Consider the following 14,323-nt stretch of genomic DNA (forward strand, 5'->3'; position numbering starts at 1 on the left):
AAAAAGAAACCACCACATATTTTCCGTACTTGTTCTTTATTCACGAATATAATGCCGGTAAGGAGAATTGTGGAAAGTGCGGATTCAGGATTTTTGTGGGCTACTCTGATAACGCACTCGTGTACAGCTACGAAACACACTATAAATCTAAATAGCCAGGTATAAAGTACATAAAGCATTACTGCGCTATAACAAACAGAAAAAAAAAACGGGAAACTACACAAAAAATTTGGAACTGAACAGATGATCCTCAATCTAATCGCCTTGGTGATCTACAGTACTCGTATTGTGTATATAGGTGTGTGTATATACTATATAGTATGCGATATAAATATATAAAAAAAACATCGGCCAAGTCGGCCACGGCGGACTACCACACGCTGCACTTTTCCGCCGGATTCATGGTGCTGCCCAGTGGGCAATTGTAGGCGTGGGAGAAGTCGCGCGAATTCGAAAGTGGCCCCAGGACACGGACGAATCCCGGCGAGTGGACCGCCGAGCGGATCTTGGTCAAAGCGTCCTCCGGCCGCATGGATCCGCACCAGATTTGGGCGTAGTTGAGAAAGAACAGCTGGTCGTGGGTCATGTTCAAGCCGGGCAACTGCTGCTCCCGTCCATGCAACGTCTCCCATTTTTTGTAGGCCTGTGAAGAAAGGAAATAACAGGTGAGTTTACAGACATACAAAACGTAAAGCTTTTCCCTGATAGAAATATGGGCATATGTCACTAGGTCCTAATCCTTTTTATGGTCAGGATTATATATATAAGGTATATAATAAATGAAGTAAAAAGAATTCGATTATTTGGTGGATAGACTAGACGTGCTTATGCAAAGTATAACTCTCTCTTATAAAGAACTTAATATAATTGACATACCCTAAAAGCCTGTTTAAGACCGCCATTATCGGCGATATTCTCGCCCTGTGTCATCCGTCCGTCCATGAACATGTCCACCTCGTTGATCTTGTAGCGCGAGTACTGATCGATGACGCACTGCGTCCGCTCCCGGAAAGCCTCGATGGTGGCGTTGTTCCACCACTGCATCATGTTGCCCTCCTTGTCGAACTGCCGTCCCTTGTCGTCGAATCCGTGGGTGATCTCGTGCCCGATGACCACTCCGATGCCGCCGTAGTTGAGGGACTTGGGGAAGTGCTGGCTGTAGAACAGGGGCTGCAGGATGCCGGCGGGAAATACTGAAGGATAACAGATACATAATTAAGTAGAAGAACTTTCCATGTGTGGGGGGGGCACCACCCACCTATATCGTTTTTATTGGGATTGTAGAAGGCATTCACCACCGCCGGCTCGGTGGTCCACTTCTCCTTGTCCACCGGTTGACGCAGGAGTCGCAGCATCTTCTCCGACTCCCACTGCAGGATGCTCAGCACATTGTTGATGAAGTTGTCCGGAACGATGGTTAGCTTGGGGCGAAGGGAAACGAGATTAGGGATCGGATATTTAGGGGGAACTGTCCCTATACCCACATTCACATACTCCTGCTCCAGCTCCGTGGCATTGGTCAGCAGCTCCGGATAGCCGATGCGCTCGTTCATGGAGTCCGCCTTCTCCTTGGCCACCGCCCGCGTCTCGTCGTCCATCCAGTGGTTCTCGGCCAGCAGCTCATTGAAGGCCGCCCGTATGGTGTGGATCATCTCGAGGGCCACCTCCTTGCTCTCCTGGTTGAAGTTGTCCCGGATGAACAGCGCTCCGACGGCCACGCCCAGCTTCTTGTTGGTCCACTCGACGCACTGCGACCAGCGCGTCCGCTCCGATTGGATGCCCATGAGGATCTTGCGGAACTCCACCCGCTCCCGCTGGTACTCGTCGATCATGTGCGACATGAGGGACATGACCAGGCGCCACAGCATGTAGTTGTGCACCACGCGGCGATCGGTGCGTGCCAGGATCTTGCCCATTTCGGTGAGATACTGCAGGCCGTACGTGACCAGCGGCTCGTCCTCCTGCAGGGGAATCCCCGGTCCCAGGGCCGCCTGCAGGTACTCCTGCCACTGCACCTCGGGCACCAGTTCCTGCAGCTCCGGCAGCGACATCTTCCGGTACACCGTGCTCGTGTCATGGCGATCCGCCTCCGCCAGCGACACGTTCACCAGCTGCGTCTCGAAGAGGACCACCTGCTGCAGTTCGGCGGCGGCGGTGGCAGGATCGGCGCCTAGGAGCAGCGACACCTGCGTCATGTAGCGATGGTACGCCAGCCGGTCGTTGGCGCTGCTCTCCTTCAGGTAGTAGTCCCTCGAGGGCAGCGCGTACTGCAGCTGGTCCATCTGCAGGATGTTCACCGAGCTGTTCTTGTCGTCCGCGCCCACGTACAGCTCGATCATCACCGGCTCGCTGTAGTTCAGCCGCAGCTGGCCCATCAGCCGCTCCACGGAGAGGTCCGTCGGCGGTCGCCAGTTCCGCTCGATGACCGGCCAGCCGCCCAGGGATTGCAGCACCTGCCTCAGCTTCCCGGTGCCGATCTTGCGGATTTGAGCTGGGGATGGAAAAAGGCAGATTTCGTTTACTTAAAAAATATGGTCTGAAAATGATGATGTGATATGATGATAATGATGAACAACAGAAATGTGTCTCGTTTCTCGTTTTTGGAAAGATGGTTTCCATACCTCTTAAACAAATTGTTAAAAATAAACACCAATAAATTATTTAAATGTTCCAAATTAGTAGCAGCTTAAAACCAATAAAAAAGGTTTTCCTTACTAAAACAAAATGTTTAGTTTAAGTTATCATAAAAAATAATAAAATATGCAACAAAAAATTTGTAAATTGAAGAGCGACAATTAAAAGCAAAAGTGTTTTTAAATAACCCTTTGCCGAGCTCAACTCACGTATATCCATGCAGCTCTTGAAGAAGGTTTTGGCCTTGATGGTGGCCTGGTTGTCGCGTTCGTCGACGGGTTCCTCGAGGACGGCGCGCAGTATGACCTGCTGCTGATCGGACAGGACCTGCGGAGTGGATTAGGGATAAGCAATGGATCTTCTGCACACACCCTCCAATCTGGTTTACCTCAAACGTGCTGATGGAGCTGCGGTCCTCGGGAATGGGATGCATCTTGTTCCACGTGCCGCAGGCGTACTGGAAAAAGTCCTCGCAGGGATCGGAGTTGAGATCCATGGCCGAGAGCAGGGAGGCCGCTAAGTTTGGATGGATTGATGGCGGTTACGCCGGGTTATTGGCCAGTAAATCAAACGCCACCACCTGGGAAACCCGTCAGCTGGCATGCAATTTGTGGTTCAACCCGTTGGGCCCATAATTTATGCCCCCTTTGATCGCATCGGCCATAAACTTGGCCCACAAATCATCGCCCCCGAAACTTTAATGATAAGCGACAAGCCCACCAAAAACCCATACCCACTTTCCCCACAATGCAACTTTGTGGTCACACAAAAGTTTTAAGCGAAAGTGGAACTAAAAACCGAGAAGGAACCAATTTCTGAGATAAACCTGCACTGCCGACTGGTTCGCTGCCAATCCATAAATCAACGTCATTAAGCTGAGTCTCATTATCTCGGAAAACTAAGTGCGAAATTCATTAGCGCGTTTCCCTTTCCTTGGATTTTTCAGGGTTCTAGGAAAGCAATTATGCTCAAGCTAAGAAAAACCAAAGGATGTCCTCTTAGCTTTTCAAATATTACAACGAGCATTGCCTTCTTGGAATTTGGTCTATAAATATTATTGTATGTTCACTATGCTCTTATTTTCTTTCTTGGAATACCAAAATTTAAATAAATGCATTCTAGCAATTATATTTTATAAAATACTTTTGAAAAATAAAAATGGTCAAAAACATCTATTTTTCTGTCTCTTCAAAAACCTTTGTTATTTTAAGTATTATATTTATCAAAAGGAGCAAATTTAATCTACTATAAAAACCAACTTTTATTACACTATTCGAGTATGTCAAACGTCGGTTAGTGATTGCTTTCTTAATTATAAAACTAATGTTAATAACTTCATACCAGTCACTTGTTCAACTCCTAATAGGTGTTCATCCTAATTCAGTTAATTATGGTGAATTACCTAGCAGATATAACACATTTCCCCTAAGGACTTTTCCTACTTTTATTAGGAATTCAATTAAGGATGTAGGTTAGCATTTAGTGTACCCCAAAAAGTATGCTAAGTGGAGCAGTTGAATCGATTGCATCGACTGGTAATTGCGGCCATTTATATTTCAGGAAGTGTCCTGCACACGGACAGGTTTATCTACGTATACGTATACTTTTATCTACAGAAATGCCAGCCAGTCAATCACTGTGGCAATTTTCCTGGCAAGTGACTTTGAGGTGTTGCTGACTGCCCGCATAGCTTGACATAAGTGCATTTGGAATGGACATGTGGACATGAGGACAAGGAGCAGATGTTTCGGTCCCCATAACGTTTGTCCCCGCCAAACTGGCACTTAGCTATCCTAATAGCCGATAAATAATTTAGGACTCGACTAAAAACTGCACATATTAGATGGTTGTGCAAGACCCTGACACCCTTCGCCTTATTTAATTCACTGGCACAGTCGAACTTCTCATAGTTGGATATATACTGTGTTTTATTTCTATAAAAATGTATAACATATTTTCTCTTCGTTTACTAAGTTCAAATTATTCAGAAATGCGACATAATTTATTTATTTAAAAGCAATTATGTATTAAACAAAAGTTCATCATAGAGAAGTCCGACTGTAGCCTAATAGCTATTGCCTTATTGATACCATTAAGTTGTCAATTTCATTGTCTGTGCAGCCCCCATCGGCAAATGCATTAGTATCAGCTCGAAACCATGCTGTTTCCCCTACGAAACCACCAATCTTTCCCAGCTTTTTAAGTGGATCTCAGCTTACCTGTTCTCACGCACTCCTGGGACATGCAAATGTTGTCGAGAGACTCGTGGCTGGATCCCGAATCCTGGTTCCACCTGCCATTCGGTCTGTCATCGTTGCCTGCAATTATAGTTTCAGCTGATTTTAAATATTTGCCAGTACACGCGGCGTATGAGCAATGTGTATGTGATGGGAATGGGAGGCAAAGTTGAAGACCTTATCAAGACGACTAGCGATTCGCGGGCCACTCAAGTAAATTGAATTTGAATTTTTCATTAAAAGAGGAGCAGGGAGCAGTGAGCTCCTTCTCTTCCCTTGTTGGCTTTATTAAATTAAAATAACGAAATGCTAAGCTCGGTTGCTGGTTGCTGCCTCCTGCCTGCCTTCGACCCCCCCCTCCCCCCTCCCAACACACATATTGGCCATCGATTGCCGTTTGGTCAGGACACATGTTGCATGTCGTCCTTGTCGAGGCTGTCAATAAAAATGGGATGTTCGGCGAGGGGAAAGGAGTGGAGGAGTGCAGGAATGGATGAGTGGAGGAGCGTTGGAGATGGCAGCTTTAGTTATTAATTAAAGCGATTCACCCAACCGTCCACCCAGCTAATAACATTTGCCACGGCGTTAATAGGTTTAAGTGGACCGCAAGTGGCCAGTGGCATGTGGCAAGTTGGCCAGTTGCTGACTTGGTGCCTTGCTAACTTGGGTTGAATGTCCAGGAGCTGCAATTATATTTCAGTGGGGGAATTTCATTATGCTATGGACTTGAAGTGAAATCGGAAACATAACGAAGGAAAGAGAATCGATTTTGATTCGCCCATAAGATAATATCCCTTTATTTATTTTACTTTTAATGCTTCATTTTCATTATGATGAAAATGCTTCAATATTTCTGATGCAATGGTTATTGCAATTAATATCATTTAATGGTGCAACATATTTTCATAAGCATTGCAATTATGTACTATTGACTATTACTGTGAGTGTTATCTTTTAACTTAGTCATATATGCTTTGGAGTTGGAAAAAAAGAGGTCAATAATTGTATTTTATTATTAAATTCTTAAAGAGCTTTGTTGGAAATAAAATAACCAATGAAATGAACACTCCCAAAACTGAAATATACAAAATAGAACATTCAAATACCAAAAATAACTATATTGATCTTTAGTTGATTTATAAATTTTCCCCTACTATTCTCGCATCAACTGACTTTAAGGTTGAAAGCTGCAGAACAGAGAAAATCGATGGGCCAAAAGGGGGTGGATGGTGCGAAATGGAAAAGTAGAAAAGTGGAAAAGCGGAAAAGCAGAAAAGCGGGAGAAAAATCATAGTCAAGGCCAGAGGCCTACCACAAGTTGCTGTTGCCGATGGTAAATGACGATGATGATAATGATAATGATGATGATGGCGCTGGGTATTTGCGGAGATGCCGCCAAAGAGATATTTTTAAATTGTGATAAAAAAGGAACAGGCTTTGATGGTGCCGCCGCCCCGCCATCCGTTTTGTGATTTCGATGAATCAATTTTTGGCGCAAAATATTGAAAACACGTTTTATCACGGTAAATATAAACAGGATAATGGTCTACGTGTGTGTGTGTGTGTGTGCCTAAATGTATGTGTGTGCATATTCAATTAGCATAAGGAGCCAAAAGGAAGAAGACGCGATCGATTGGAACGGCCGTTAAAAAATTCATAGACATCCCTGGCAATGCCGATTGATTGCTTTTTGTTCGTATTTCTTTCTGGTTCTTTTTTGTTTTTTCGGTTTTCTGTAAAACGAAAATGAAATCGAGGGAGCACATGAACATGTAAATTATGCCGGGACAGACATCCTTCGAAGGAGCAACCCGGTGCGCACCTCTTGAATATTTCAGTTGCTTTGAATCGCATTATTCCATGTGCTCCCGAACGAATGCAGAAGGGAGTCGAGTCTAGAGCACCACCCCAAACTCCCATCGTCCCAACCTCCCAGTCGCCCACCCACCCAACCATCCACAGATAACACCAGATAAGAAAAGAAAGGGCAAACAGTGTGCCACCATTTACAAAAATTGGAATTCAAACATAGGTTGCTGGAAATTTATATTTTTAACACTCACTGAAGTACACTCACTGTGAAGTATATATCACAGTTATTGTTTAGGTTATTAAGAAGATTGATAATTTTAAGACCGAATATTAAAACATCTAAAATAGAATACTAAGACTAATTCAGTGACAAGCTCTACAATTTACCAGGATAATTACCAGTGCAATTTAAAAGTGACAAATTAAACTGTTCTATTATTGTTCCTCTTGAATTCTCATTTCAAATAAATTAGTCTTCGCTATTTTCGTTTCAATATATTATTTTAAACGAGCTATAGAAATATTAAGTTATCTTAAATAACTTTTAAAAGTGTTTAAACTTCTCATTCTACCAGATATTTACAATTTCCTGAAGAACTTTAGATTTTAGTTTTTTTTTTTGGATGAAATGTAGCTTGCACCACTGTGGTGCGAAACAACTGGCGCACCACAAAAAGGCAAAAAATACAAAAAAGCAAGGAAGCGAATGCCGTCATTGTTGTTGTTCCCGCTTGTTGTTTGACATATTCTGTAATTGAATTTCAAACAGGGCGCATTACGGGCAGGTGGGATGGATGGAGGGCAGGACGGAGATTACAACACCATCCACAGCGACAACGACAACGACAACGGCAACCAAGCATCCTTCAGCCTGTTGCTCTCCATTCCCCAGGACAAGGAAATTGAGTTTTTGCTCCATTTGTTCGAATCACCAGCGACCAGAAGCTAAATTCAGTTAACATGCCTACTTGATGGCTAACAGGGGAGCAGAAAGGCAACGGAATCGGAATCGGAATCAGAAACAGGAGCACAGGATGCCTGTTGATTGGCTACTGACCCAGTAAACATTTCGTCCTTCGAACGGGTAAGAAGATTTTAATCCCTTTGCCACAGAAAACGAATTATATTTATCTGACAAACCCTTTAAAATGAATTATCTAAAACACTACCATTTGGATTTTTTTTGGACAGAGATAGTGACTCAGAAGCTCAAAGTCAGGTAAATTAATTCCAAACATTTGGCCAAACATGATTGATGACTTAAGTTCTTCCAATATCATATTTCTTTGATTGGCATGTATCATGTACTAATAACTCATGTTAAAGACAAACGCAATACCCACATACATATGCAAAGATTATACTTAATTCCGGGTTTTAAAATTTCATTATGACAATGGGAAATTTTTTATAAAAATACCAATCAAATACCAGTAGATAACCTCAGATGGAATGGTAATGTCACTCGACAGTGACAGAGGAAATTCAAACTGATAGTAAAATTCGTGAACTTTGCCTTTATACCTATAAACTATGTTTACACTTCATTGTAAAATGTAGTTATTTTACTACAAAGAAATAATTAATAAATGAACATAAATTAGCAGTTTGTGATTTAAGATGTTTTAATTGCAGGGGTTAACTTTGGCTTACCGAAGTTACTCTTTAATAAAGTATCTTTCAGTCCATAAAAATAGCTACATGGACTGTTTAGGCTTTAGATTCTTAAACTTAAATTGTTATAAATGCAGGGCTATATAAACTTTTCTCTAAAAATGGTTAGTTTCTGTAAAGTTAGCTAAATGGATTTTTCAGGTATTAAGTCCCTAAACATAAGCTGTCTGAAGGATATATTAACTGAGCCGTCCGGAAAGGTCCTCAACAATAGATAGAACCTTGAAGTGTTGTGTGCGCAAAGCTTAACCCTTACCTGGATCCAGGTGGTACAGTTGGCATCGCTGATGGACGCTGGCGAAGTAGATGGCCAGTGCCCCGATGGCCGCTCCCAGAACGGTGAAGGCGATGGCCAGGACGAGGAGGCGGCGCCGCTGCTGTGACTCCTTGAGCAGCCAGTCGCTGTTGGTGGTGCGTCCGCCTCCTCCGGGATTCCCCTGGGTGGGATTCCGCTGGATTCCCACGCCGCCACTGCCGTCGGGCGCCAGGAAAACGACAGTGGGCAGTTTATTCTGCTGCTGCTGTTGTTGCTGTTGCTGCTGTTGCTGCTGCTGCTGTTGCACCTGATGTTGCTGCACCTGTTGCTGCCCCAGAAGAGGCGACACCACCGTGGCACTCAGCTCCTCCAGCGGCACATTCGCCTGCAGGTAACCATTGTTCAGGGGCTTCTCCAAATTAACCGTTGCCTCATGTGGCTGCGACATTTTGCCGCCCCCCGTTTTATCGGGCGCCTGATTTATGGCCCGCTCCAGGGGCGGAGGAGCGGTTGGGCGGTGTGGCGGTACAGCGGACCGTTCGCAGTTAAAGCGACAGCGGCGGCGACGCTGGCAACATCAGCGGCAATGGCACTGGCAAAAATCCAAATCAAAACAAATCGGTTAGGAAATATCAGACAGATAGCGCACGCTGATATATGGATCTTAAACAAAGACACCTGATGGACATGGACAGGGCCAAAAGCAAAAGCCAAATTTATGGCCCCTTTTGATTCGTTGAACTCTAGTTTAGTGGCTTTAAAAAATATACATAAATATAAAACTTTTATAAAATGTACAATTTATTCTCTTTTTTTATATATTGTCTATTTAAGACTGCTTCACAATCGATCATCTATCTGATTTCATTTATTTGAGTTGTTAATCTTCACTAGGTTTTCAAAAAAAAAAAACCCAGTATTTAGGACATGTTGAATTTGCTGATAATATAAACCAGTGAAGTTTGTCACCAGCTCGCTTCACTGTAGACGGGCCTTTCATAATGCTATCAGCTATCGGAGTGGCTTTAAGACCAGACCGGTCAGCACTGGACTTAACCAGATCTCCCACGAGCGATGTGGTCAATCGACAGCCCATTCGTGTGTCGAGGGTTCACTGTGGCAGTTTAAGGGGGCGGGACCCCCAGAAGTTACGACCACTTGTTTCTCGTCAAAAAAAGACCGGGCTTTGGCGATTCTGACAGTTAATGATCTGCTGATCTGATATCATCTCCTTTGCATTGTTGTTGTTCTTGGCTTTTGTTGATATGGTCAAGATGTTGTTGCTGCCTTTGGTTGCTGTTGTTGTTGTTGTTGTTGTGACGTGCGATCAGGGCCAACGTGTTTTTCGCGCAATCGTAGCCGGCAACTCAGCAGGGGATGCAAAGCCAAACAGTTTGTTGTGCTGTGGATTACAGTGGGCATAGGCTGCCATTCTATCAAATGAAAATCATAAAATGCGTCTTTAACAAAAGCAAGTAGGCAATCGGGTCACCGAAAACCATAAATAAAACTTGAATAAAAGATGCCATGCCATTGTAGCTGCCTACTTATAGAGGACTATTATCTGACTTCAATGAAAACAAAAGTTTCAGTGCAGCCTAATAGAGAATTAAACCATTAACTTTCAGAAGACTACCACTTAAAATTCAGGTTTAAAATTATGAGTTTTAAAGGACAGGTTTGGGTCACCATTCTGCAAAGACATTGTTAGACAATTTTGCAGTTAAGCAACATCATTAAATCAAGCAATTAACTAATAGTTGTTTCAGAAGTGTTTTATCAATAGATGAGGTAACTAAACAAGCCATTTAACTTTCGATTTATGACTGACTGTAAACAAACACACTAGGTAAACACATACACCAATTGGTTACTTTTTCTCGTTAATTAATTATGTGCTTTTTTACGCAAATCACAGGAATAATTGTTGATTAAGAAACCAATTTTTACGGGTAGTAAAAAATACCGAATATGACTTGATTTTCTGCACATCCGATCTTACTTTCTAACCGATGTCCACTGTGACTTTAAGCGCGGATTAATGCGCGGCTAATTTTGCAAAACTCGAAACTAGTTAACCCAGCTGCGGCGGGCAGCGACGCCGACTGCGGCAGCGGACTATATCAGCTATATATTGTCTCCAAGCCGGGCCGATCTGATGGACAGATCGAAGCCCATCGGAAATCCAGATCCAAATCTCGTGACGCCTTTGAACATTTAATATTCACAATGCTCCCAGCTCGCGATCGCCGGCAAAACGGTCATGAAAATTGGATACTTTGCTTGGCCACGTGAAATGCGATCGCCATATAGTAATATATAATATATATAAAGAGGAAGCAGAAGAGACTGGCGATGAGGAGTATAGAAACTCGAACAATGCGAGACAAACTAAAATAAATTAATGCGACCGTCGTTAAATTCGCATCGTATTACCGCAACTGGTTCACAAACTAAACAAAAACTTTGAAATTTATAATCGCACAGAAAAAAATTTGGCAATTCTGGAAACATTTTGGTATATAATATAATAGATATTATTATCATTATACATCTTACGTCTTATAGTATAGTTCACTGCACAAAACAAAAACTATTTGACTTTTTTCTATTTAGACGGAATTTTTGGATGATTTCATCCTATAATATTAAGTCAGAAATACTGACCCTATAATAATTTGAACATCAATTTATTATGAGATTTAAACAAAAACATTAAAAGTGTTCACAGCTCAAAACAAATATTGTATTTTCACTTTCAAATACTAGATAACTGATACTAAGTTCTAAAATTTGTATTTAAAATACAAGCTCAAATATATCACATTATTTCAGTTCCAAAATAGCGATCTTATGATCTTATTTTTTTTTTTCTGTGCACTTTGTGGTTTTGCTTCTCATATTTTTGATAATATTTTAGTGTATTACTTTTTGTTGTGCTGCTGGTTTTAGTGTTATTATTATTGTTTTGGCGTCGCGGGTTACCGTTCTTGTTTATTTGCTGGTACTATTGTTTTTATTATTTATGCCTTTTACGACTTTCACCGCCTTTGATTTGGCTTTTGTTTTGAACTAACCGCCCGATGGCATTTGCGATTCGAGTGTGTGTGCGAGTGAGTGGGCGCTAGTGTCGCTCTCTTTCTGACTTTTGTTTTATTATTATTTTATTTCTATATTTTTTGTTTTGCCGCCAAACCGCACGAGGCGACTTCTCGATGCCAACTGAGCGTTCTCAACGCGTGTCCTTAGCTTTTAAGCAGTCGCTGTCGCAGTCGCCGTCGCTGCCAGCAGCAGCAACAACACCAGCAACACCAACAACAGCAGCAACAACACCAACACCAACAGCAACAACACCAACAGCAACAACAACAAAGTGAACAAAGTATTGCCAATGGCAGTGACACCCAGAGGTGTATATTAAATTAATGCTAAGTTGGTTACAGAGCCCCAAAACGAATAAAATAGGGGGGACATTGCACGGTCCCAGTTCGCTGGACAAATTATGGATGGTCAAGCATTAAAGTATCGTGGCACCAAAGCAAACAGATTCCTTGAAAGATTTAAAACCAGAGGCTAACTTTATTTTGCTGCCATAGAATCCAAGTTATTGCTTACCTACATTTAATAGTTTCATATTATATAAAAGGAAACAAACACAAGAATAGTCCTTAATAAGTTTGCATTTCAAATAGTAGGTATATAATATTAAAGTGAATACTTCTTACACTTTCTTTTACATTATTAGGAATTTTAATAATGCTTTTCTTTTTGTATTTTGAATAATTTATGTGAAACCATGATGGTGTTCCTTAAAATAAGAACCTTAAATAGCTATTCAGAACCTATTTACTCTTGTGTTTAATGATGGGTATGTGAAAGTTGCAATTTGAATTCCATGGGATAGCGACTAGTCCATCAGGGATTGATGGATGTTGGCCACCCATTTGTGGTGCAGACTGCGCTGTTTACCTGGCAGGTGGTGCCGTCCTCCTGCTACCCTAACTCATTACCATACTACAGGTACTACAGGTGCCGCCGATGGAAGTCCATTTGGCACGTTCCACACACAACGCGGTCTAATCGGAGTTCTGTTTTTGTTTTTTTCTGCGGTTTTCGCTGGGCTGTCTGCGCCAGCCAGAATGACGCTGTAACCCATCCATTGAACCACCGAATCACTGAACTACCCACCACCCACCACCCACTGAACCCCAGAAGCACCACCCCCCCATCACCCACTAGCCATTGGCGTTGGCATTATCAGTGCGTGATCATCGTGTCATTGTCAATGGGTTCCGAAACAAAAAATTAATTACCACCCTGTCCGATAAGTTTAGGAAGATTAGGGAGCGCTTCCTCCCCCGAAAACAACAGCCCACAACCCACCCACTTTTCCGCCCATCTTGTGTGTTATTGCTGTGTGACACTTGTTTTGGCCACTCGATGCGGCAGGTAATCGTCGAAATTGCGTTCTCCATTCGATTTCGCTGATTGATGGAAGACCTGTCCCCCCGAAGTCGACGAATTCCCTGGCGATCATATATGGGCAGCTCTGTTGATACCATCGCCCCCCTCCCGTGAATTTCAGGGGGAGGGGGTGGATTTCCCCATCCATTCAACGGTCCCAAGCCACCCTTAAAACACCCATAACTTGATCGATTTTCGTTAGCTGATTGTTATCCTAGCTCACAAAAATAGATTGAAAGTTTCCAAACACGCGCTTTAAGCTCCATAAAAAAAAGTGGGGACCCAACAGGTGGCGTAAGTACACTGGGAGAAAATGGTTTCGTTTTGTTAAATTATTTTCTACGTTTCATTTTCTTTTATCCTATAATATAACCAATTTTGATTGGGTTAAAAACATGCTGAGGCAAATTAAGAATAGTGTTTAATAAGCCCATTGAAAATATTTATACCGCTTACATAAAGATAATCTTTCTGTGTTGTAGCCATCTGTCGTAAATGTTTAATACTGCATTCTATCATTTTATTATTTTACGCAGGCCAAGTCAATAATTTGACATGATAGTATCAAAATGATAAGAATTGAAAACCTATTGCAAATGCATTGTATGTATACATTGTTAAGGTGGATTAAAAAATATATATATTGTTCGGCAATAATGAATGTGGCAAAGTTTTTAGTAATAATTTGAAAGAAACCAAGAGATTGCTTTGTATGATTATGTGTCCATCTTAAAATAAAGCCTTTACATCTTTAAAGTCCCCACATAAAACCTATGAACTTTTTCCAGTGCCATGTACATGAATATCGCGTGTGTTGCGACCACAAATCAGACTCCAATGTTCCTGCCCCTCAAATCCAAAAAGGACAACGACCGAGCTGCCGGTTACCTGGATTTCTAGTTTTGGCGCAAAACTTTTCGCGGCACGTGCGTGGTTTTTCCTCTTTTTTTCTGTTGACATTGGCGGATTGCGATTCCTTGGGCGCCATATGGCAGTCAAAAAAAGCAATTAAACGGGCCACAATAATCACAATTATTTCAAAACTCCTTTTCAAAAAAATGGTTAAACAAACGGATCAGCTTAAAAAAAATTATTCTTTATTTGTGCATGTTTTTAAGTTTTTCTATGTTTAAATTCGCGTTGTATATTTGGTGTGGTCTTTGGCAGCCGCTTATTCCTTTGGCGTGCGACTAAACTAAACAATCGTTTAATCTCTAAGCTTACCGGTCCGGTTAAATCAGAGCTT

The 14,323-nt window shown here is 42.2% G+C and overlaps 1 protein-coding gene across 2 annotated transcripts; it reads right to left on the bottom strand.

The window, feature by feature from the left end:
- Nucleotides 1-25: 25 nt before the first annotated feature.
- LOC108042778 (neprilysin-1) lies at nt 26-14,122 on the bottom strand. Of its 2 annotated transcripts, none has more exons than XM_017121226.2 (9): nt 13,966-14,122; nt 8,614-9,205; nt 4,854-4,952; nt 3,023-3,150; nt 2,844-2,961; nt 1,485-2,491; nt 1,259-1,421; nt 877-1,193; nt 26-643 (listed from the first exon to the last, which is right to left on the bottom strand). In XM_017121226.2, exons 2-9 carry the CDS (start codon nt 9,059-9,061, stop codon nt 371-373), a joined length of 2,553 nt encoding a protein of 850 aa, XP_016976715.1. In that variant the 5' UTR covers nt 9,062-9,205; nt 13,966-14,122; the 3' UTR covers nt 26-370. The 2 variants fall into 2 exon arrangements, with proteins under 2 accessions (XP_016976715.1, XP_016976714.1); XM_017121225.2 differs by lacking the exon at nt 13,966-14,122 and adding an exon at nt 11,542-11,822.
- Between the last annotated feature and the right edge of the window lie 201 nt (nt 14,123-14,323).

This window comes from Drosophila rhopaloa, unplaced genomic scaffold (assembly GCF_018152115.1).
Source record: "Drosophila rhopaloa isolate 14029-0021.01 unplaced genomic scaffold, ASM1815211v1 contig_3, whole genome shotgun sequence".
Classification (NCBI taxonomy): domain Eukaryota; kingdom Metazoa; phylum Arthropoda; class Insecta; order Diptera; family Drosophilidae; genus Drosophila; species Drosophila rhopaloa.